Source organism: Daucus carota, chromosome 4 (genome assembly GCF_001625215.2).
Source record: "Daucus carota subsp. sativus chromosome 4, DH1 v3.0, whole genome shotgun sequence".
NCBI classification, from domain to species: domain Eukaryota; kingdom Viridiplantae; phylum Streptophyta; class Magnoliopsida; order Apiales; family Apiaceae; genus Daucus; species Daucus carota.
This window is the reverse complement of record NC_030384.2, coordinates 41,635,623-41,659,126: the sequence shown is the minus strand read 5'-3', so window position 1 is coordinate 41,659,126 and position 23,504 is coordinate 41,635,623. Positions and strand designations below refer to the sequence as shown.

Sequence of the window (23,504 nt, the reverse complement as noted above, 5' to 3'; positions counted from 1 at the left end):
TACAAAATCAGTATGGCCCTATCCTTGTGTGCGATGTAATCAATATACCGTGTCATGATAACTCAATGGCATGGACTAACTCAGTTACTGAGTTTCATGATAACTGCCTACATCTATTACAGAGAATGAGAAAATGGTAACTTTAGCAATTACAATAATTTACAAAGGTTTCTTTGTTTTTGGAAGGGAGCAATGAAAAATCATCAACAACAGTCTTCGGTGATGACATGAGACAATTATATACAGTTTTGGAATGGGGAGAATATCCTGCAACAGCAGTGATGGCTGTGTTGACATTGACAAATACCCGCAGTTGTAAGTATGACTCAAGACGAACTAAACAACATATTCACAGTTCAGAGTGGACAGGAAAATCCTTATTCACATATTTTCCGACTTCTAGGCCTGGTTTAGGCTCTGAATGCAAACATCTAACTTCTAAATGCTGAATGTGTTTTAATGACACTACCAGTTACGAAATTGTATATTCCCCTATGGCTATGGACAATACTCTAAAATGACATGCAAGAATGAACCAGACATTTCACACCCAAATGCTAGGTATGTCACAAAATAATCATATGTTGATCCTATCTTCTCTGTACAGGAGCCAGAAACCTGTTCTACCATCCCCTGGCCTTTGATTCGTGATGATTTACCGGCCAGCCAGACAACCAGTAGAATGTGACAGTTGAGATGAGCAATTTGACGGGACATGTTTGCAATTATATGAACTCCACCATAAAAAAACAAGACGTAATTTTGGCATTTTGACCTGCATAATATTGAGAAAATCAATTCTTCACTAGAATAAAAGTAACACTCTTATCTAACATGATCAGCATGAACGTAAAAAATATGAATTGACTTCCAAGTCTTGAAAGGATTAAGATAAGCAAAGCAAGATGGATATCATTATGCCTGGTGAAATGATTTTGTTTTTATTATGCTTGTTTTCTGCTAGAGTGTGTTGGGTAGTAATCTTGATGTCGAAACAACAGTATTTACTAACACACTTATCATAAAACACGCACCTTTGTAATGAAAAATAAATAGTTTGCAAGGCAAGATTTGAAGTCCGTCACTAGTAGCAGTACGCTGTTCTTAATCATGCTGCAATTTATGGAAACCTACACACGTATTTAATCAATAGTTCCATCAAGAATATTAACAAAGATTATATAGTTGAAATTCTTAAGACCCCAAGTGACTTGACATTTTCTTACCTTAGAATCTCCTCAACCAGTATTTTGGTCAGAACTGCCACTTTGTATGATTTGAGGAGAATGGACTGGTATTATTAACTGCGGTCGTGCTGGCATGGGTGAAACTACACCTGATAATCCCAGAAAAAAGTATAGTCACGTTAGATGTTTACTAAAGAAATATTTTTCTAATTTAATTGGTGGAATTTACAATATTTGAAGGATAGAATTATATTCAAGAAAGAAGATTTTGCCTGCAGGATATGGAGATTGAAGTGTTTGAAGAGCTGGTGTGGTGATTGAATTGACAGTGGGTACACCAAACTGCATAATTTGGTGACCAGGCAATGCATAACCCTGCAATGTTGTATAACCCTGGCCACTTGGAACATTTTGACCAACATTGTAAGGATACATAGCCGTATTAACTGTTCCAGGTACCCCATATATTGGAAGGTACTGCTGACCAGCATAAGGGTTGTAAGCACCCTGCCACAAAGCAATATAGATGCATTTTATAGAAATTAAGCATTATATAAGAAGCAATGCTTAATTTGAGGGTAAAAAAAAATAATCAAATAGTGAGGCGTGCTGACCTGTGGATAGACGTTTTCTGAACCATAAGTGCCAAAACTGCAAAAAGTTAACAAATATAAAGCACTTAGGTTTACAACTAAAATCTGTGTTACAAGGATGGTAATCAATAAAAATCATCTCATGTAACCCAAATACAAAAAAGTGTCCACCTAAAGTTTTTATTGGTCTAGACCACAGGTGAACACAGGACACCTACAAGCACAATTCACGCATACCAGATAATCTAGTCGTAAAATATGAGTGGGATTATGAAACTTTTGCTAGCTATTCTTTCACAATAAATTAGCAATACACCATGGCTAGTCTGATCCTATGCAACAGAGAAACATAGAAGGTCTATCGTCAATCAAGCATCCAGCTGAAGATACTATAATGATTAGACACCTGATCAATATTATCAAATCTTTAAAAAAAAATATCTTTAGCAAAAAAATAAAAATAAATAACTCATCTTCATTGGTCCAATAACAGTATCTTTTTCTGCAGATGGAAGCAAGCTCCCATCTTAATTGAATATGGCTAAGATCGTGAAATTACCACACAGGCTTCTGTAATTAATTTTACGAGTGATATCTGCTAGAATTCAAGTTATGTCTATATATTATTTTGCCAAAGCGAAAGATTAAAAATCCACTAAATTAATAATGATTTACCCACTAAAAGGCATAGTAATCATAGAAGAAACGTCGTTTATCAACTAATTTTCAGTGGTGCTGAACAGCCAGCTGTAGGGCGACAACCATGAAACCATTGCAAGTTATTCTAAAAAAGCGACTCCATGTAAGAAGAAACATGTAGTCATGCTCTACCCATGTTGGGAACAAAATATAAAAGTGACAAAATTATAGTGGTAATATTGGTGATAAAGTAGTATACAGCTCACCCATGTTGCGGATATATGAGCCCTTGCTGAAGGCCATATGAATATGGCTGTTGGTAGCCAAAATTTCCAATATATGCTCCACGAGAAGGCATACCTCCATAATAAGGTGACGGTAATCTATTATGTCCTACCACCGGGAAAAAGCATTATCAAAAAGTTAAATGGACTGCACACAAACATTCTAACTAATTAATTTTCCACAATCATAGCTAAATAACACTCTGACTTCTACATAAACAGACTCTGCAGGAAAAGTAACATGAACATATTTTGTGTTACCTTCCAGACTCATATACTCCAGTTTGGATAGTACACAAACCACTCTCAGCGAGACTAAACAGGTGCTAATATTATGCTCTAACCTCAAATTTATAGCAACTAATATGTTACAACTACAACTCAATTTAGGCGGTTTTTTTTTTTTTTTTTTAATTTGAAGTCAAATGGCCCAAAATCACAGAGTTAGAGAAAATGGACCTTTTCATCACAAAATAGCACATGTTAAATTACCTTTATCTAAAAACACGATCTTTTTTTGCATTTTTGCTCATTTTCAAAATAAAATAATAATAATACTGAACATAAATATGCACACGAACCACAAGTTTCATATGCGCTGCTAGTATTTTTTTCTAAATCAAGAACCCGGGCCCAATAAGCAGAAAAAGGCCAGTTTGAATGTGCAGAAGTTATGTGAAGTTTATTAATGTGATTCTATGTGTTCCTGATAAAAAGGGCCAATTTTATTTTATTTTTTCAATAGTGAAGTTTTAGGCCTTTTAAGTGTAAATTGTGATTAAATAAAACCCTTTCTACGTAATTTAGCTGTCACTTATAGATAACCTGGAAGTCAAAAAAATCGGATAAAAAGAAAATGGTAAACAGTTTCGAGTATTTTATATTCTCTGTGGTCCATGTAGTCTTGTCTAATGTTGTTGAGCACTAATCAATTGCTATCCATTTCGAGTGCTACACTCTTGCTGAACCTGTACTTAAGAGTCTTATGTGGTTTGAGACTTGAGTTAAACCTGTTTATTGATATTCCTAAAACCAATCCAATACTACAGTCATCTCAATGAGCATGATGACAAACACAGTCCAGTGATTCAATATATCTTTGACAAAGTCTGGAAATCGAATCTATCACGTTAAGTTGACAGAAGAAACTTATGCAACAGAAGCCATGACAATAGAAGACAAGTAGCTACACTGAAAGAACTACTGTTAACAGAACATGGGATTCCAAACTCCTGTGTGTTATATTCATTAGCAAAAGCTTCAATGTAAATTGAGCATGAAGGATAGGTTAATGATATTAAAAAAGATGGACATGTAAACCAACAAACCATAAACTACACTGGTTAAATGCTACATACCAATAGGAAAAGCAGGGGGAGGTCGTCCAAGTGCAGCCAAATTACAGTTTGCCCGTCTACCATCAATAATTGGACTTGGATCAGCACATGCTCTCTTAGCAGATTCTGGGTCCCGGAAAGTCACCTAAACCCTCAATTCGATATATATTAACGTCTATAATAAGCACAAAACATCAAATTTATCAAGGTTGCTAAAACATGTTAATCTATATATGTCTCACCCCACGGTAATAGCGAGACTCATAGTATACACTACACTACATTAGTAGATCACTTTTGATCTTCACATTCAAGCAATAGCATAATATCCCTGGTAAAAATATATATTATCCAAAATATCAATTCTCACACCAGTCTCCAAAAATTATTAAATGTCTTTGATCATAAAAATCCAATTAGGGTAAACACTCTATACGTGCTAAGAATCAAGTCTCTAAAACAGTTTTGTCTTAATTGCATCATTCTTAGAACAAAAGACACCTATCATAACATATTTCTTGGTAGAAATAAAAAAAATTAAAGAACACAGAAGCACAAACATATGAGAGAGAGAGAGAGAGAGAGAGAGACTCACAAAGCCATAGCCCTTGGATCTCCCAGTATTCTTATCTGTGATCACAACAGCTTCAAGAATCTCCCCAAACTGTCGAAAGTAAGAGTGTAGAGTTGGACTCTGAGTCTCCCAAGCAAGACCACCCACAAACAGCTTAGTGAGTGTTGTATCAGAATTCAAGTAGTCCAACCCCGTACTTGGCCTTCCCCGATAACTTAAAGCCATACACAATCACACAAAACCTATCAAACCCTTGAATTATTTCGATCAAAAAAGAGAACCAAGTAGGCTTAAAACTTAAACTGTGCGTAGACTTTTTTTTAATCGATCAAGAAGCAGCTTAATAGGAGGTGGACAGATAGATGTTAAAGAGCAAGTAATATACAATAATGATATAGTAGATAGTAGTCGAAGGAGCAGGAGGATCGTGGGTGTGTTGATTTATTTACGATGATGACGATGATTTATTACATAACACAAGTATGGCAAGTGGCAAGACTTAAAGTGGGACAGCTACGTACACAAACATAACAGAGGCGTCAGTTAAACGGGAAAGTTCGAAATTGGTTTCTTCCACATTACGGGTATTACCGTTCTTTCCCTCCCTAATTTCTCTCCCGCCGTTTTTATTATAATTTATTGTTTTCATATATTTGCTATCTGATCGTGCTATCTGATCGTTTATATTCAAATTGGGTAAATAAAATAATAAAAATGAGAAAAATGATGTGATCGGTTGATATTTAAAGTGTAAAGAATATAGTGGAGAAAGATAGTGATTCTGTTGATTTTTATACTATAAAATTTTATTATATATAGTAAATTTTGAAATTTAAGAATTTGTATAAGATATCTAGAAAAAAAATGTAAGAAAATGGTTGGAAAAACCGAGTAACAAGTTTGTTATTTCTCGGATGTAACTGTTTTGGTTGAATTTATAAATTATTTTTAATTTGATGAATTTATATCCTTTTGAACTTATAAATTATTTGATGAATTTATATCCTTTTGTAATTTATCTTGAGGATGGGGTTTGACACGTATTTTAAAACTCTTATGAAATACAGTTTCATAAATTATTTTTCTTAATAAAATCTGAATAAAAATTTAATATCTAAACAATTATAAAAGATTAAAAATAACTTATAAAATTATATGCACCTTAATATACATAAAAAAATAATTGAAAAATATTATAAAAAATGAGGAGGAGGAATATGATTTTAAGAGTTCTCAAATTTTGAGTGCTAACATTCCGTGAGGGTTTCAAGTTATGGTCTCATGATTTGAAGTTCGGTTCAGCGAGGCAAGATGGGGAATAATATTGTGGGAATTCTTAGTCATAGTCTCAGTTGAAATTCTTTTCGGAGTGGAAAAAATATAGATGGTGGGTAAACAGTCTAGATAGTGAATTGGATTGATGGTGATGGCAACTACAATAGTCAATATGATTTATGGTTCTGGCAAAATAATTTGATACATTAAATCCATATGAGTAACGTTAAATAACGCTATTGTGCAAGTAAAAAGAACCAAACAATTTTGGTAAATCATGTATGCTAATAAACCGTCTTAATCAAACCAGATATTCTGGAATTCTGATCAAGAGTTGTTCAGTAGTCAAGCTTTATGTAATTGCTTATGTCTTGTAGCCTGTGTTCATCACTTCTTTATTTTTCTATTTCTAGTTTTATCTTCTTCTCTATGTACATTTTAATCATGTTGCTCTGTGTCACTATTTTTATTTCTCGACCTCCACTCTCCTCGATTCTTCGTATTCAATGCTGTGAACTGAAAACATTTTAATTCATTCGGTATCGATTTTGAACATAAATTACTCAATTCATTGAAGAGAAGCAATTCAAAGTACAACTTCATCCCCTGAAACGTGCAGGTTAAAATGAGTAGCTGCCAAGTTGATATTATTTATGAAATATCAAGAGCAAAACCTGAGCTTAAGCTTTCTAATTAATCTAGACTGCCAGACTGTTTGTAGCTGTCAACAGAATCCTTAATAGTTTCTTCCAGCGGTCTGAAACTCAGTCCCAGCTTCTGCAGTTTCTCTGTCGTGGGCTTGAAATCGACTCCATTTCCAGCAGTAAAACTGTAAAGAATTTGCTGTCATGCAAGTCCGTTGTGCATAATACTCATCAGAGAAATAGAGATTCACCTCTTTGGATAATTGTAGTTCGGATAAAGTTTCTTCACGAACTCCACTAAATCCTGTTTATAGAATGAGTGAGCTGAGCATATGTATCTTCCTTCGGCTTCAGGCTTTTCATATGCCAATAATAATGCATCAGCAACATCGCGTACATCTACATACCACCCCATATTGTTTGCCATTTTGTTTTTCCCTTCTGTGATGTTAAAAGGAGTAGCCCTCAGCATTCTCATTATTAATAGATTTCATGTCTATGTGTCTGTTACCTTTCATAAGACGAATGAGGCTTAAGCTACTGGCATTCGTTGTGCTCTGAAGTAATGGCCCCCACACGAGACTCGGATTAACAGCAACAAGATTAATTCCACTCTTTTTGGCACATTCCCAAGCTTCACTCTCTGCCTCTGTTTTGGAGAGTGAATAGAAGTCCTGTACTGACAGAAAGCCAGGCAGAATTAGTTCCCGCCAACAGAGACTATATTTCAACTTCAGGTTTTCTATGCTCAAGATGTGTTAAAAGATATATGTGAGTAATTAGTTGACATACCTTTATATTTTTGCAGAATTCCTTGTCGGACCATGAAGTTTCATCCATTAGTTTTTCCTTGGGCCAGCTGGGGTTCATGGCGATAGCGGCCACAGATGATACAAGCACTACTCGCTTGACCTTTACCTCAGAACATGCCTTAAGAACATTCTGTGTACCTTTAACAGCTGGCTCAAGCAATTCTACCTGCGCCAGAGCAATCATATACTGTCAGAGAAACAACTTTTCAGTGTATTGTGTATGATACATATAATGTGATTGGACGCAACCTTAAGTTCTTCATCTGTAACTGGTGCTCAATAGAGGAGTACTACTCCAGAAGGCGAATTCGTATCTCCGCCTTTTACAGGTCTAAGTAGGACACACTCGGTCTCACTACTCATATGAGTAAACAGCTTGTGAAATTTGAATGTGTCTTGTGGAACTATTGGTTCTACTAGGATAAACAATTTTTGGGGAGAGACCCTAATGATGAAGAAGAGAGCGATAAAGCCAGCATCAAAGGAAGTAGAAAAACCTATTTTTCCGGTTTCTCATTAATTCAACAATTCTCTTTTTACCTGGGGATCTTTCACATCAGTGGCAGGAACTGGACTTGCGACATGGAAAACTCCATCACAGCCTTTGATAGCAACAAGAAGAGAATCGGTATCAAGTAGATCAGCCTTGACAAGTTTTAGGTTCTCAGATGCTTTTTCAAGCTTAGTTAAATGACTATACTTGGCAGAACCTGGAAGACAATGTAGACTACTAATTCAGCATAACGCCTTCAATTGATTTTTAATTTCAAAGATTCTTTGGTTGTAATGGGATAAACATGAGATTCAAATCAAAGATGAGATGGCCGGCTGATTACATATGGAAGGAGACTACAGTCACACATGTTATGATGAAGTTTAGGGAGAACTTAATATATGCAAATCCTACAGAATAGCAAAACTGCATCGATGCCATTATCATGTCCTGTCGCAAACAAGGTGATCACAATTCACACCCTGAGTAGGCAAAAAATGTATAGTATTACATCCTTTTACAACAAAGAAAAGATGGAAACAAATTAACTGAACTCCCGGGAACAAACACAATATCAGAATTAATGGAGCTCATACACGAAAGAATCAAGAAAACAATAACATGTTAAAGACAAATGTAATATGAGGGACACAAAGAGGGTACGGCAGAAAAGGAAACCTGGATCTCTGACAGTGCCATGAACAACATAATCGCGAGAGAGAAGAGTCTTGACAACCCATGAACCAATGTAACCTCCTGCCCCTGTTACACAAACTGTTCCCTTTTGTGCCATCAATATTAGATCAAACACCGTCTCTGTTTAGTTGTTGGTTTCAAGAACTATTAAACCTGTAAAATTAAACAAAAAAACAGGAACTGTGTTCTATTTTTAGAATATGCACTGAACCCACTTTATACCAGATGGCCATGGTCCACTAATCTTTATTTGGAAAAATATTGTAATTTCAATTTATATACTTTTTTACTAAATGAGATATTAGGCTGTGTTCATCATTTCTTTTGTAGGTAATTCCAGGTTTATCTTCTTGTCTATTGCACATTTCAATCATATTGTTCTCTGTCACTACTTTCTGATCCCCTGTACTTTCTGAGGGAGAGTTTCTGAGTGAAGCATCACCTGCACTTTGAGTTTTTCCCCTCAAGACACTACACACAATTACAATAACGAAACTGTACACTCTGTTCGATTCTTCGTAATCAGTCCTGTGAAAAGAACCTTTTATTTCATTCAATACTTTGAAAATAAATCAGATGTGTAATCACTCGATTTATTGAAAAATTTATTGAAGACGGAAGAGAAGCAATTTAAACTTTCAAAGTACAACTTCATCCCCTAAAACACGCAAGTTTCTATTAGTAGAGATGAAACTTCAAGAGCAAATGCAATGCTTAAGCTTTCTAATTAATCTAGGCAACCAGACTGCCTGTAGCTCTCAACAGAATCCTTGATAGTTTCTTCTAGCGGTCTGTAACTCAGTCCCAGTTTTTCTAGTTTCTCTGAGTTGGGCTTAAAATCGACTCCATCTCCAGCAGTGAAACTGTAAAGAATGTTTGACGGAATTGATGAGAAAGACATAAAAGGAATTTTCTGCAATCACATATGAGAATCCATGGCAAGCCTAGTAGGCATAATACTCATCAGAGAAATAGAAATTCACCTCTTTGGATAATTGTAGTTTGGATAAAGTTTTCTCACGAACTCCACTAAATCCTGTTTATAGAACGCGTGAGCTGAGCATATGTATCTTCCTTCAGCTTCAGGCTTTTCATATGCCAACAATAATGCATCAGCAACATCACGTACATCTACATACCACCCCATATTGTTTGCCATTTCCTTTAAACCTTCTGTGATGTCAAATGAAAGGAGCGCCACTCAGCATTCTCATTATCAATAGATTTCATATCTATATATCTATTACCTTTCATAATATTAATAAGGCTTAAGCTACTGGAATTTGTTGTGCTCTGAAGTAATGGCCCCCAGACAAGGCTAGGACAAACAGTTACAAGGTCAATTCCACTCTGTCTGGCAAATTCCCAAGCTTCACTCTCTGCTTCTGTTTTGGAGAGTGAATAATAGCTCTGCACAGACAAGAAACCAGGCAGAATAATCACATAAAGAAGGTATTTCAGAAAATTAGATCTCTCCATCAGAGACTATATCTTAACTTAGAGGCTACTATGCTTCAGATGTGGTGAAAGACGTATGCGAGTCATTGACATAATACCTTTATTTTTCTGCAGAATTCCTTGTCCGACCAAGAAGTTTCATCCATTAGTTTTCCCTTGGGCCAGCTGGGGTTCATGGCTATAGCAGCCACAGATGATACAAGCACTACTCGCTTGACTTTAACCTCAGAACATGCCTTAAGAACATTAAGTGTACCTTTAACAGCTGGCTCGAGCAATTCTACCTGTGCCAAGGCAAACATTACTGTGAGAGAAAGAACTATATAATGTATGATACATAAATTGTTATGGGACACAACAAAGAGTTACTCGACTATCGACAAGACCATAAGTTCTACATCTGTAACTAGTGTTTAATAGAGGAGTAATATTCCAAAGGAGAACTTTTTAGATCCCACCTTTTAAAGGTCTAATTAGGACATTCTCAATACTCATGCAGAGTAAACTTATTGTGAAATTATATAAGCTCCTTGTGGAACTATTACTTCTACTTGGATAAAAATTTCTGCAGAGAGAGCCTAATGATGAAGAATGCGATTAAATTTAAGAGCTGGTGCAGGGGGTGAAGAGACCTGTGTCATAGGAAGTAGAAAAGCCTATTTTACCAATAGCTCAAAACAATTTTATCTCGAAACAGCCCATCTAAAAATCACCTAAGTTCAAAAGAGCAACCACATATGCTATCCTGAAGCCAGCCTAGCAAGAAAAGTCCAGAGAGCATTAAACCCATAACACATGCTTTTAGTTTTAGTTTTAATGATCTCCAAGTTTAAGTTTTCCAATTTATCATTAATTTAACAATTCAATTCTTACCTCAGGATTTTGTACAGCCGTGGCAGGAACTGGACTTGCTACATGGAAAACTCCATCACACCCTCTGATAGCAGTAAGAAGAGAATCAAAATCCAGTAGATCAGCCTTGAAGAGTTTTAGGTTCTCAGATGCCTTTTCAAGCTTAGTTAAATGACTATACTTAGTAGAACCTGCAAGAAATTGTAGAGTAATTCATTTATACCCTATTTATATGGTTTTTTACCTACGAATGGGTTTTTTCTGTCTTTGCCTATTTGGAAAAGAACGACATGTAATTGGAATCAAACACGAGGAGACGAAAGTCATAGATGTTATGATGAAATTTAGGGAGAACATAACATGTGCAAAATACTCCTATATGGAATAGTTTTAGAACTAGTTATCGTTTTGTGTTTTTGCAAATTGTTCAAAAACAAGCTGATCACACCCATTATGCTAGTTTCCATTTGTATGCCAAACACAGAAACCGAACATTTTAAACATTATGCTCTGCTTCAATTCTTGATCACAGAAAAGGGAATTGTAAAAAATACAAACATGTTGGCTTCCCCCTTAATAGCAAACCATCTTTCAAAAGCAAAAATGTTACAGTATTAAATCCTTTTACAACAAAAAGACAAGATAGAACCAAATTAACTAAAACTCCCAGGAACAAACACAGTACCAGAATCCATAGAGCTCGCACATGAGAGAATCAAGAGAATAACAAGAGTCAAAACATGATAAGACAGATGTATATAAGGGATTCAGAGAGGGTAAGAAGAGAAAGAAACCTGGATCTCTGACAGTGCCATGAACAACATAATTGTTAGAGAGAAGAACCTTAACAACCCATGAACCAATGTAACCTCCAGCCCCTGTTACACAAACTGTTCCTTTCTGTGCCATCACAATTAGATCACACACGACCAAACAATGTCTCTAGTTTAGTTTGCAACAACTATTATCCTTGTACAACTCAAAGTCATCAAAAAAGTGTGTTGTGTTTATAATATTTATAATTTGCAGAGAACAGCCTCTGGAAGATGCTTATTGAGTTCGTCATGCGTGATTTAAAATTTTTAAATATTAGAGAATGACCGGCATTGATGATAATTCTAAAAGCTTTTTGACTAAAAAAATTCGTAGATTAATAGTCTACACATCATTCACAACTAACTCTCTTCCAGAAGATAGAAGCGACAACGAACTTTATATGGTCAACAAATCTTTGTTTGAAAAGAAATTCACTTTTCACAGTGAATTATTTTGGTATCAAGACGAGGCATCAAGGGGCGGTATGGTCGCGTCGGAAAAAAAATAATGAAATCGGAGATCTGAAGAAGGGAAAAGAATGATATGTTTAACACTTTAACTTTTGTATCTGTTCCTCTCATCTCTCTTCATATTTTTCTTATACTAGCCTTTAACCCTATAATTCGTAATTTATTATTTATAATTTAAATTTAAATTTTAATATCATTTTATTAGTATTTTAGTATTAATGGATTGAATTTTAATTAAATTATATTATTCAACTGACTATATATATATATATATATATATATATATATATATATTAGTACATTTAATCCGAATTTGGTACACGTAGATTTAAAAATAAAAAAATCAGAAAATTTAAATCTTTTCCAAATATAGCCGATCGTGTAATACCTTTGAAAGATTGAGTAATCTAATCAATTGAATCTCAAACGTTTGTAATCTTGATTTTTTTGACAACGATAACTTTTAACATTAGAGTTAGAGAGAGTTAGGTAATGGTTCGTGTTTATATTGAAATAGAACACGTTAAAATCAAAAAGAGTTATATGAAGATTTTTGTTAAAAAAGGATATACAAAATTGTATTATATAATTTTATTTATAACATCATTATAATTTTTTTAATGAAATATTATATGATAATGTATTGTTATGAATGTTTTTAGTATTTGAAACTGTTTAACAATATAATACTAATAGACTCCACATTTGTAGACTTGTAGTACCAAAAGGAGAGTACCAAACCAAAAAATATAACTAAAACCTTGGACTACAAATTATACCCATGTTGGCTTATTATAATATAGTATAGATTGCTCGATACTGTATATAAAATATAGCTTCATAAATAATTTTATAAATTTTTATAAATTTTTTTTCTTCCGAAAAATTCAGATATTAAATTTGTATTCAGAAGAAAAAAATTCAAAATAATTTATTAATATACAATTTAGGAGAGCATTAAAATATGTGTCGAGAGCCGGTTCCTCAATGTAAACAATTGAGGCGACGAAGTACGAGAATAGAATTTTCATATTATCTGCAATATAAAATATTAAACAATCACTAATATATGGATTTATATATTTTATTACATATTATAAACAAACATGAGAATAATAATTATATGGGTTTACATTCTATCACATACTATATTATAAATTAATTAAATAACATTTTTAATTGATTTGTAATAGCGTATAAATTTTATTTATTTCCCATGCAGGAAACACCAACTGGCCAAAGGCCAATATCCATCGGAGCTAGATGTCCGTTTTTATGAAGAGCACAACTTTTTGAAAGAGGATTTAGAGCATCTCCGAGAGCCTCCTTGTTGGCTCCTAAATATAATATAAAAAATGTGGCTCTTAGTAATTTAGGACAAAGTTAAGAGTGTAAACTCCAACAATACTCTCTACATCTCTTCTCTATTTCATATTTTATTCATATATTGGGCTCCACTATAACAAAAGAGAGGGAAAGATGGAGGTTGATTGGAGGGAATGATTTTTTTATTATGAAAAAATAAGTTAGGAGCCATGTGGTGGCTCTTAACTTTGAGGAGAGAGGAGAGAGAAACAAGAGGCTCTTAAGATTTAAGAGCCACTTAAGAGTCTCTTGGAGCAACATTTTGCTTCTCCCTCCTCAAATCTCAAGTTAGGAGCCTAAATGAAGAGTTTGTTGGAGATGCTCTTAGCCATTTCGAAAGAGGACCTGGGCTTTAGGATTATAATTTCTTTTGGGCCACTCTTTTTTCCAATATTTCTACAGGTCCACCTTTTTGGGTGGGTGATGTATTTCAACTTTTAAGTATGGGCCTTTTTTACTCCTTTGGATTGGAGAACTACTCTACATAAGTGAGCAAGAAAATCAATATTGTAAAAATAATTGAAAAATGCCTGATTACTGTTCAAACAAGAAACCAAATGTAGAAAACAGTGGAAAAGGTTAAAGTGAGAAACTGAAATAAAAAAGTTAGATTTCAGTTTCGACTTCTAAAAAATTTGGATCGAAATTGACCATACACTTAGAGGGGTGTATTGGATTGGGATTTTAAAACATTTTTTTTATTCACGAAATCTCAGGATATTCGATTGAGATTTTTGAAATTCATTAAAATCTTGATGTATTCAATTGGGATTTCAAATTATACTACAAAATCTGGTGGTATTCAATTGAGGTTTTAAATTATGCTTTAAAATCCGATATTATTCAATTGGGATTGTTTAAAATCCATTGAAATATGATGGTATTCAAATGCTAATAGATTTTTTTAGATTTCATAAAATGATGGATTTTGTGGCATTCTTCAGTGTATTTTAAGTTTTTTGAAATCCCATGAAAATCAATGAGATTTTAAAGTATTGTACTTAAATCCTATCAACTCTGCGACATTTTATCAAGAATCTGCACGAAATCAAAATCACATACAAATCCATTAAAATCCATGCACTAAAAACAATCCAATAAAATCCCAATCGAATACATCCTGTTATAATAGTTATGATCGGAAGGGATGGGTTGAATAAGAAATCGGGTTAAGTTTATGGGTTTGAGGTATCATTTTCATGTTTGGCAGGGTGGTGGAATGGATATGCTTTAATTATAATAATTACGAGTTACTAATTGTAATTAATTTAAAATATCATTAAATTAATATTTATATACATTTTTGAATCATTAATAAAATGAAATTATATAAATAGTATTGAAAATATATAAATAGTATTGAAAATAAAAGAAAAAATATTTGATCCCTCAAACCCAAAATTTTCAACCAAACACCATCTATGAGTTTAAAATGAACAACCCCTTGGTATTCACATATATATTATATATTGTACTCAATTAATAACAAATTATAAATTTTAATAATATAAAATATTAAAACAACCTAAAGATTTTGAAAAGCTGAATCTATATTCAAATAAGGCTTAAGTTCTGTGGAGACCTTATTTTCTTGGAGTATTGGAGTCCTCCATCCTGACCCTCCAATCTGCTGTAATCCTACGATTGGTGTTTTTTCTTTTTATAACTCTAAAAACTTGTAGTACTATACATTTATATCTCAAAAGATTTATACGCCGTATAAGATCACCATGTTCTGTTGTTCACTGAAATTGTTTTCCTCTTTTTCCAATTTGTCCATCTGCTTTCTCGAACAGTTCTCTTCTTCTTGTTTTTGTAATGACTATTATAGAAAAATAGTTTGGTATGTGTTTGTTCTCTTGTTCTTCAGTTTAATTTGTTACTATGTGCCCAGTGAGCCCAAGTTTAGCATTGTGTATCTCCACGAACTGTCACCCTGTTTTGTTGTTCACTGTTTTGTTGTTCACTGTAATTGTTTTTCTCTTTTTCCAATTTGTCTGCTACTACCTTCTCGGATAGTTCTCTTCTTCTTGTTTTCAAATTGACTATTCTAGAAGAAAAGTTTGGTATGTGTTTGTGTTCTTCAGTTTAATTTGTTAGTACGTGTTGTTCCGCACTCAATTCACAGTACTGTTGTTATCCAGAAGAATATTGGATTTTTATTTGGGGGGGAGAAAGTTAACGAAGACACTTGATTGTAACTGTCAAGTGACAGGCTTGCAATCCAGGATTGTGTACATTCACGTGATACGGTATAGTATACATATACTACTCTGTTCTTTTTAAAATATAAAAGCAGGACACGTGTTTATCTGATCTGCCATTCATTGGTTTTTTAATTTAATGATAAAAGATTGGACTCCAAATTACGTGGTCTCTACAGAGCCCAACTCATTCAAATAATATGCTGAACACGTACAAGATCATTTATTTTAATGTAATTTAAGTTGAAAGAGTAAAAAAAAGTTTCTTCTGCTATTATATTTTAACTCAATTTATTATAAATATATAAATTGAAATTCAAACCGAACATAAATTCTTATGCAAGACAAATGTGTTTACAAGTTTCCGTGGTTTTTGCATCGTTATATTACAATTTTCATTGTGAATAATTTAAAATTATATAAAAATTTATAGGAAGATATTGTTTTTTCAAAGATACAGGAAGATAGTGGTTCTAGAAAATCTTAATAAAGCTACGAGAAAACAGCGGAATTGAAATCCGCTTAAGTTATTGAAATACAGTATCCCTGAGATTAGATTATCAAACAAGCTTGTAATATGAGGACAAAAGAGGGAAAATGTGAGATAATAAATACAGGCCAACAGTCATAAATATAAGTTTCTTAATACCTGTGCAAAACCTTAAACAACAACACTTATGTTTCAAAACAGACTGTTCGAGTGTTGAGTACATATACATACATGTGCAATAAAACAAATTGTAAGCATCACCTATTGTGGGTTTGATTGTTCTTAATTCGAAACCCTAATTGACAAGCCAACTAATTCGGTGAAATTGGGGATGGTGCAGATGATCTTGATTGCTGAATCGACGGGGCTTCATCTCTGTTGAACTCCCAAAGCTTCACAATCTCCCCTCGATAATTGCACGGTACAAATCTTTACTCCCTATCGAAAACTAAGATTGTGTGTGTTTGTTGTATATGTGTGTTGAGTTGATTGAAATTGGGGCTGTTTTTTTATATAGATTTGTGTGAGGAATGTTGTTTGGGGTCTCTGTCTGAATTGATTTTGATTTGATGTTGTGTTGTGTGACTATGATTACTTAATTTCATTGCGGTTTTTGCCATTAGTACAATAACTGCTGCAGCTTAGTACTTAAAATTAGAGTATGAAATAAAAAAGAGCATTGAACTATTGATTCAATGGTTTAAAGAGTACTAATTGGAGTACTATGTGACCATGTGTCATACACTGTGCTCTGCAATATTCTGTAAGCAGAACATATGGTACTTCAGTTGGTACTTAAACTAAGAATACTGAATTTTTGCTGGTAATCGTAATATTAAACGGTTTATAAAATCTTTACAGGAAATTATAATTTGAATAATGTATAATGCGATTTTGACATTTCTATGTTTATCGGACATTATAAAAATATTTATTACACTAGAACCTCGATAAATATATAAAGTTCCTGCTTCCAACATAACAGGGAAAATGTTTCTGTGACCTCGATATATGAATGAAATTCCCTGGTCCCTATAGTATTCATTTATTGATGTATAACTCTGTTATACTTGTAAAAGTACTAGACAACCTAAGATATAGTAGATTAATACCTCCAACTGTTTTGTGCAGCACGCCTTCTATTTGAACGGATTTTATATTTCTTACAACCCTGGTTAAGATTCTAAAATGCTATTATCTTATATAAGTCATAAGTGTAGTTGTGTGCATATTAAATTGGGTAAAAATTACAATTGGTTTTGTCAAGTTTACATACTAATTAATATATGATTGTGGTCAAGCATATTGCATATGGTTGCCAAGTTGGTAAAATGTTGTAGCGATTTTGTTAATTATGTTACATTTCTATATATTTATATTTGAATATATATTGCAAATGTGCATTACACAGGCACTGACTAGTAATATAATATAAATGAGGCGGGCTATCATTAACTGCACAGATAAACATGTAAGGTAAGGTTGGTCATAATGCATAGATCACATGAATTATTTTCCATAGGTTTATTCTATCGTCAGGTCGGCAATCAGTTCCTGATCTTGTAAATCTTCGCAAATAACCATTGATCACGTCTATTTTGGTCAATTCTTTATTCTTTTAATCATGGCTGGAGACAAATTTTATGTTCGTAGAATTAGGTACATGTCGGACATGACCAAACCACCGCAAATGATTCTCTTGCATCTTCTATTCCTGTTATTCTATTGGAGCTAATCTACCTTGGCCGAAAATTCTCTCTTATCACTTGACCACACAAATTAATTATCGTATCACAAAGTAGTATTACTATCTGCCAGATGACAATTTTGTATGACTTTTTCCTTTTAATTTTTATGGCGCATAAACCTAATCACACTTCTCTATACAATTTCTTTATAGCTTTCCTTCTGATTTTTAGGTGCGTAAACCTAATCACTCTTCTCTATACCAACTAGCACGTCTGAATTATATGGTAGAATTTCAACACTATCTCTGTATCCTTTTTGTTTAACTTATTGCTCAGTTGGGTTTCTTACCCGTCAAATGTTACGCCACTAATTCAACCTATCTCTCCATCCTTTTTCAATAAGCTATTCCCATTAGGGTTTCTTACCGTCAAATGCCATGCCACTAGAGTCGCAAATTATTGATATTTAAAATTTCATTTTACATTCTTTCTTGAACAACGTAGCTAATGGTAATGTTATGGCTGAGCTTATCTATCACTATGGGAAACAAAAATGAGTTCAAGTATGATCTTGATGCAAACTTCCACACCAATTGCGGTGGCGCTAAGTATCTGTCCTTGATCCCATTCTAAAATTTGTAATTTGTTGTCACATAATCAGCAGGTGCTTTGCTACTCCCTCTGCTGCACTTTGATGTGATAACTTTGCTCATGGTCAATATACTTGTCTTTAGCTTTAGTCCTGGGCCTCCTGGCCTCTGTTACATTTTTGCTGAGTTGTTCCATCAACTGATTTTTTTTACTGGAGTTTTGAATGATTTTTTTGTGAAGGTTATAGCTTGTCATCAAAAGGTTATGTATCAATCACGAAGCTGAAGTTGATTTTGATATATATAGATGATTGGTAGTATCTTCCTTTATCTTTTATTGGGGTCCTCCAAACAAAACTTGTGAGAAAGTTGGCAAATCTAGATGGAATGCAATAGAGATGAAGCCACAAGGGCTAAAGATATTGCTGAGAGGAGGTTTTTGGCAAAGGACATCGCAGGGGCAAAGAAATTTGCATTAAAGGCCCAGAATCTGTATCCTCAGCTGGATGGTATCACTCAGTTGCTAGCAACATTAGATATATACATTTATTCAGAGAACAAAATTAATGGGGAACCTGATTGGTACGGGGTACTTGGTGTGAATCCACTGGATACTGAAGATGCTATACGAAAACAATATCGAAAGTTAGCTCTCATGCTTCATCCTGATAAAAACAAAGCAAAAGGAGCTGATGGCGCTTTCAATCTTATATCACAAGCTTGGAGTCTTTTGTCTGATAAAGCCAAAAGATCAGCATATGACAAAGCTTTACACATTCAACATCAAGGTGGGGTGTCATCGGTACCACCAGGGCAAAATGGTTTTTACAATTTTGCACAAGGTTCAAACATGAAAGCTGCAAAGGATAGTGCTGCCTCTGTTCCTTCGGCTTCTCATGCACAGCAACCAACAGCTTCTCCATTTCATGTTTCATCTCGCAATGAGAAACCAACTTCTCCATCCCATAAAAATAAATCAGGCACAGTTCCTTCTTCACCTCATAAGCAGAGGCCACCTAATGCTCCTTTTAAATCTCACAAAAGGAAGCGGGTGCCTAATGTTCCTGATCCGCCTCAAGAACCAAAGCAAACTACCTTTTGGACTGCTTGTCATGGATGCAAGATGCAATATGAGTATCCTAGAATGTATATTAACCGTAATCTTCTCTGTCCCAATTGCCGTGATCCTTTTTTTTCATTTGAAATCGCACCACCACCTGCAAAGAGGGAAGCATTTGCTCATCATCATAAGGTTAGCAAGAGCAAATTGTCAGAAATAAACAGGTCAGAAAGTACAAATGTGACATCAGGAAAATCAGGAGGTAGAGATAATCATGATAAATTCCAATGGGCTCCGTTTTCTAAAAAAGCTGGTGCTGCTTCTGCTGCTCAAGCAGCTAGTGTGGTTCAGCATGCCTATGAGAAGGTAAAGAGGGAGCGTGTAGAAGCACAGGCAGCAACAAAAAGAGAGGAGGCCTTGCAAAAAAAGAAGCATGCCTCTGATATAGCGAATGGTATTTTATCAAATGAGAATTCAGATGTTGGTGATGGAAGATGCAGCATGGAAGATCTGGGTGATGATGGCATGTCTGTATATCTTGATAGCATGGGTACTGGAGCAGGCGAATTATCTGGGCTTAGACGGTTAAATTCTAAACATGTTAAAGTTCGTAAATCCATAGAGCCTTCAAGGAATCGTGATCTATCTAATGTCCAAAGTCTGCATCATTTAACAATAAAGGCCAAGAAGGATATTCTCGAGAGAGTAAAGGAATGGAATTCAGCTCCTGTAACTAAATCAATAGAAGCCAATGTAAGACTTACTGAGAAATCTGATGAAAAGGAGAAAAGGAAGGACTATCAGATTGTCCACGGTGTAAGAAAGAACGACAAAACTAGCCAAACATTTAATGCATTAGATGAGAATCCTGCCAATAAGTGTACTCTCGGTGCTTTTTGTGGAAATATAGATAGGATGCGGATGTCAATGGAAGTTCCAGATTCAGAGTTTCATGATTTTGACAAATATAGAAGTGAAAAATGTTTCGAAGAAAATCAAGTGTGGGCCGTGTATGACAACGATGACGGAATGCCTCGGTATTATGGAATGGTTCATCAAGTGATTTGTTTAGATCCGTTTAAGCTGAAGATACATTGGCTTAGTTTCAAATACAGCAGTGACTGGGGCATACTAAGTTGCACCGGTTCTGCTATCTCCAAGGCATGTGGTAATTTTACAATAGGGAAACAGGAAATTATTGAGTCCGTTAATTCTTTCTCTCACAAGGTGAAGTGGACAAAAGGCATAGGAGGGTGTGTTCAAATTTATCCCAGGTGCGGAGATGTTTGGTGCCTTTACAGGAACTGGTGTCCAGAATGGAATGAGTTGACGGCAGATGAAATTGTACACCAGTATGAAATAGTTCAAATTCTAGAGGATGACTGCAATGACGAAGGAGGTTCTGTTGTCGTGATTCCTTTAGTAAAAGTTGCTGGGTTTAAGTCGGTTTTTCTCCCTCATTTGGACCGCAATCAGATTCAGAGGATTCCTATAGGAGAGATATCTCGGTTTTCACATCACATTCCTTCTTACTCAATCACAGTTCCTGAAGCTCCGTGGGGATACCTTGAACTAGATCCTGCAGCCACTCCTGCTCAATATCTTAAAGTGATAGCTGATTCTGATTTTACCAGTGCAGAAATCATGGGAAGTGAAGAAAAATATAATCAACAAACTATACAAGTTGACAATGTTAAAAATTGTAAAACAGTGCAAGAGAATTAGACGGGAGAGACATGTAAATGTGTTTTGAAAGGATTTAGCAGTATAATTTTTTCTTTAAATATTATAGCCACCTTTCAGACTAAATACATATGGGTTACCAATCACCGTTGCATAATGCAGATGTTGGCTAGACCCTCATCATTTTTATCATTTAAATTTATAATATTATCGAGTTATTGTACATTGCATTTGAGTTATTCTACTTGTATTTAAGCTTATCATTGTCTGTTATATAGAAGTACGTCTGTTTTTTTTAAAAAAAAAACTTTTGACACACACTTTTAGGTGTTTTGGTTGGATGATTAAAAATTTTAATTATAACATTTTTTTCCGAAATAAATGTGTAATTAGAATTTTAATTTACAAAAAAATAACTAAAACTAATAATGTTATTATTAGGTCAACCCAAATAATGATGCAAGTCATATAAAAGAAACCACAAGAAGTAGAATAAATTCGTGATCGCAAGTGTGGGATGTTCACAACAATTAAGAATTTACGAGTTTAGAACAAAGAGTATAAATTGAATTCTTTTCCTTTTTGTATCGATTTTAGAAAGGGGCGGGACATAATACGCGTGGTAGTGATACCCCGATATATTTGTAAAAAAGAGTGACATACAGAGACCCGATAACTACAGGCTCTTTAGTAGTGAGCAGCCCACATTTGGCGTTCATAAAAAAAGCTATATATCAGTTGAGATTTCAGTGAATGGATGCCTAATATTCGCTCATTTGCCATGCTTGTTAATTCTACAAGTCCTGCTTATTTGCTTTGTGTTTAAATGAGTGTATGTTAGTATTTAATTGGTGTTCTTCATTCGCAAAGTAAAATGAATGTATTGATGAAAAGTGCATGCGGCGCCAACTTTATGCGAACCCAACTTGAAATATGAATATATCATGCAGCATCGTTATTATTATATGCAAGGCAAGGGGCATACCAAAAGAGAATTGAAGATGCTATAAGCATTGTATGTATTGTAAGTTTCTTTAACTGAGAATCGTTTATTTCTAGCTAGTATCCTAAGTACCTAATAAAACTAGCTAGCTTCAATCTTTTCAGGAGACAGTTGGAAATCAACATACAGACAGAGTGCTAAATTCCTCTTATGTATCCACAGACAGAATGTTAAAAAACATCATCATGTCAAAAAAGTAATAATAAATAACATATAAGTTAAAGAAAACTAGCGAATTGCATGCATCTAGCAGAAGCAGACTACAAAGTCAGGCACTCAGGCATCTGGGGACTTCCATCACGAACCTCAGCCCTCTATAATTACAACTCCAGACCAACACTAGACACTGGCTAAAAATATATGAATATATCTAACTGTCTTTCTATGTTACTATTACAGAACCTTATTGCATTTTACTTCTTGTTATATCAGTTTCACGAATGAAGTTGATAGGTGTGACAGGGGCGGTCATACCTTGAATAATTCTGTAATCAGGACGAGACTGACTTAATTTCAGCTTAGTTTAGATTGAGCTTCGGAATTTTTGCTAATTAGTCACTAGCAAAATATCCATTGTGTAACCTGCTGTTTGTTCTGTTAAAAGCAGCTTAGATTCATATCCTTCTCTCTCATCGTGGAAGCTGTTCATTTTATCCATTTTTTGAGTTAAGACGTTGTCTTTCATATTTTTTTTCTGGAATTTTTAAACTGATTTCTGCTTCCAATATTTGGGAGTTCGAAGTTACGAAGTCATGGAATTGGAACTCTAATAAGGCGAACCAATCACAAGAATGCATCTGTTTGACTCAGCCGGTTGCCCCATTTAATTTTGGGGCCGTTGGCTTAACTTAAAACAAGTTACTTATGGCTTAAAACAAAAAAGTGGATTATAAGTGATAAGTAGTCATCGACGTATAAGTGATTAAGTGTTTGGATGATTAAACAAATAAGCAACTATGATAAGACAAAAAAGCTACACATCGGAGCTTCTTGCTTCTTTCCACATAACCCACAATAAGCCCATAAAACTTATTTGCCAAACAGTCATGCAAAAGTAGAAGCTAGCTTAAAAATGAAAAAAGCCAACTTATTTTGTCAGCCAAACACCCACTTTATACGTTCATTTGACATACATTTTAATTCTAAAAATTGCTTTAAAATTTAATATACAGCAACGATGCCAAACAGTATTTTAATCACTTACCCACTATCAAATATTTATCATAAAATAACGTAGCAATTACACTTATAACAATCAAATGCAGATATTCCAGAATCGAGGAGTAAGTTG

General features: G+C 34.3%; 4 protein-coding genes across 5 annotated transcripts; 1 reads left to right on the top strand and 3 right to left on the bottom strand.

Moving 5' to 3' along the window:
• Positions 1–336: 336 nt before the first annotated feature.
• LOC108219207 (uncharacterized) lies at positions 337–5,075 on the bottom strand. 2 transcript variants are annotated; one of them, XM_017392525.2, is made up of 8 exons: positions 4,636–5,075; positions 4,062–4,185; positions 2,686–2,812; positions 1,802–1,838; positions 1,460–1,694; positions 1,227–1,336; positions 1,035–1,130; positions 337–775 (listed from the first exon to the last, which is right to left on the bottom strand). In XM_017392525.2, exons 1-6 carry the CDS (start codon positions 4,837–4,839, stop codon positions 1,239–1,241), a joined length of 825 nt encoding a protein of 274 aa, XP_017248014.1. In that variant the 5' UTR covers positions 4,840–5,075; the 3' UTR covers positions 337–775; positions 1,035–1,130; positions 1,227–1,238. The 2 variants fall into 2 exon arrangements, with proteins under 2 accessions (XP_017248014.1, XP_017248015.1); XM_017392526.2 differs by lacking the exon at positions 337–775 and having other exon boundaries at positions 1,091–1,130; positions 2,686–2,802; positions 4,636–4,978.
• Positions 5,076–6,403: 1,328 nt separating this feature from the next.
• LOC108215800 (cinnamoyl-CoA reductase 1-like) lies at positions 6,404–8,750 on the bottom strand. The gene is made up of 6 exons (XM_064092498.1): positions 8,517–8,750; positions 7,886–8,055; positions 7,326–7,511; positions 7,045–7,207; positions 6,785–6,974; positions 6,404–6,718 (listed from the first exon to the last, which is right to left on the bottom strand). Exons 1-6 carry the CDS (start codon positions 8,629–8,631, stop codon positions 6,583–6,585), a joined length of 960 nt encoding a protein of 319 aa, XP_063948568.1. The 5' UTR covers positions 8,632–8,750; the 3' UTR covers positions 6,404–6,582.
• A 315-nt stretch (positions 8,751–9,065) lies between these two features.
• On the bottom strand, positions 9,066–12,228 carry LOC108215799 (cinnamoyl-CoA reductase 1-like). The gene is made up of 6 exons (XM_017388373.2): positions 11,639–12,228; positions 10,866–11,035; positions 10,091–10,276; positions 9,782–9,944; positions 9,518–9,707; positions 9,066–9,397 (listed from the first exon to the last, which is right to left on the bottom strand). Exons 1-6 carry the CDS (start codon positions 11,751–11,753, stop codon positions 9,262–9,264), a joined length of 960 nt encoding a protein of 319 aa, XP_017243862.1. The 5' UTR covers positions 11,754–12,228; the 3' UTR covers positions 9,066–9,261.
• Positions 12,229–16,262: 4,034 nt separating this feature from the next.
• Positions 16,263–21,449, top strand: LOC108219383 (uncharacterized). The gene is made up of 3 exons (XM_017392803.2): positions 16,263–16,439; positions 16,530–16,610; positions 18,709–21,449. Exon 3 carries the CDS (start codon positions 18,850–18,852, stop codon positions 21,250–21,252), a length of 2,403 nt encoding a protein of 800 aa, XP_017248292.1. The 5' UTR covers positions 16,263–16,439; positions 16,530–16,610; positions 18,709–18,849; the 3' UTR covers positions 21,253–21,449.
• The last annotated feature ends 2,055 nt before the right edge of the window (positions 21,450–23,504 follow it).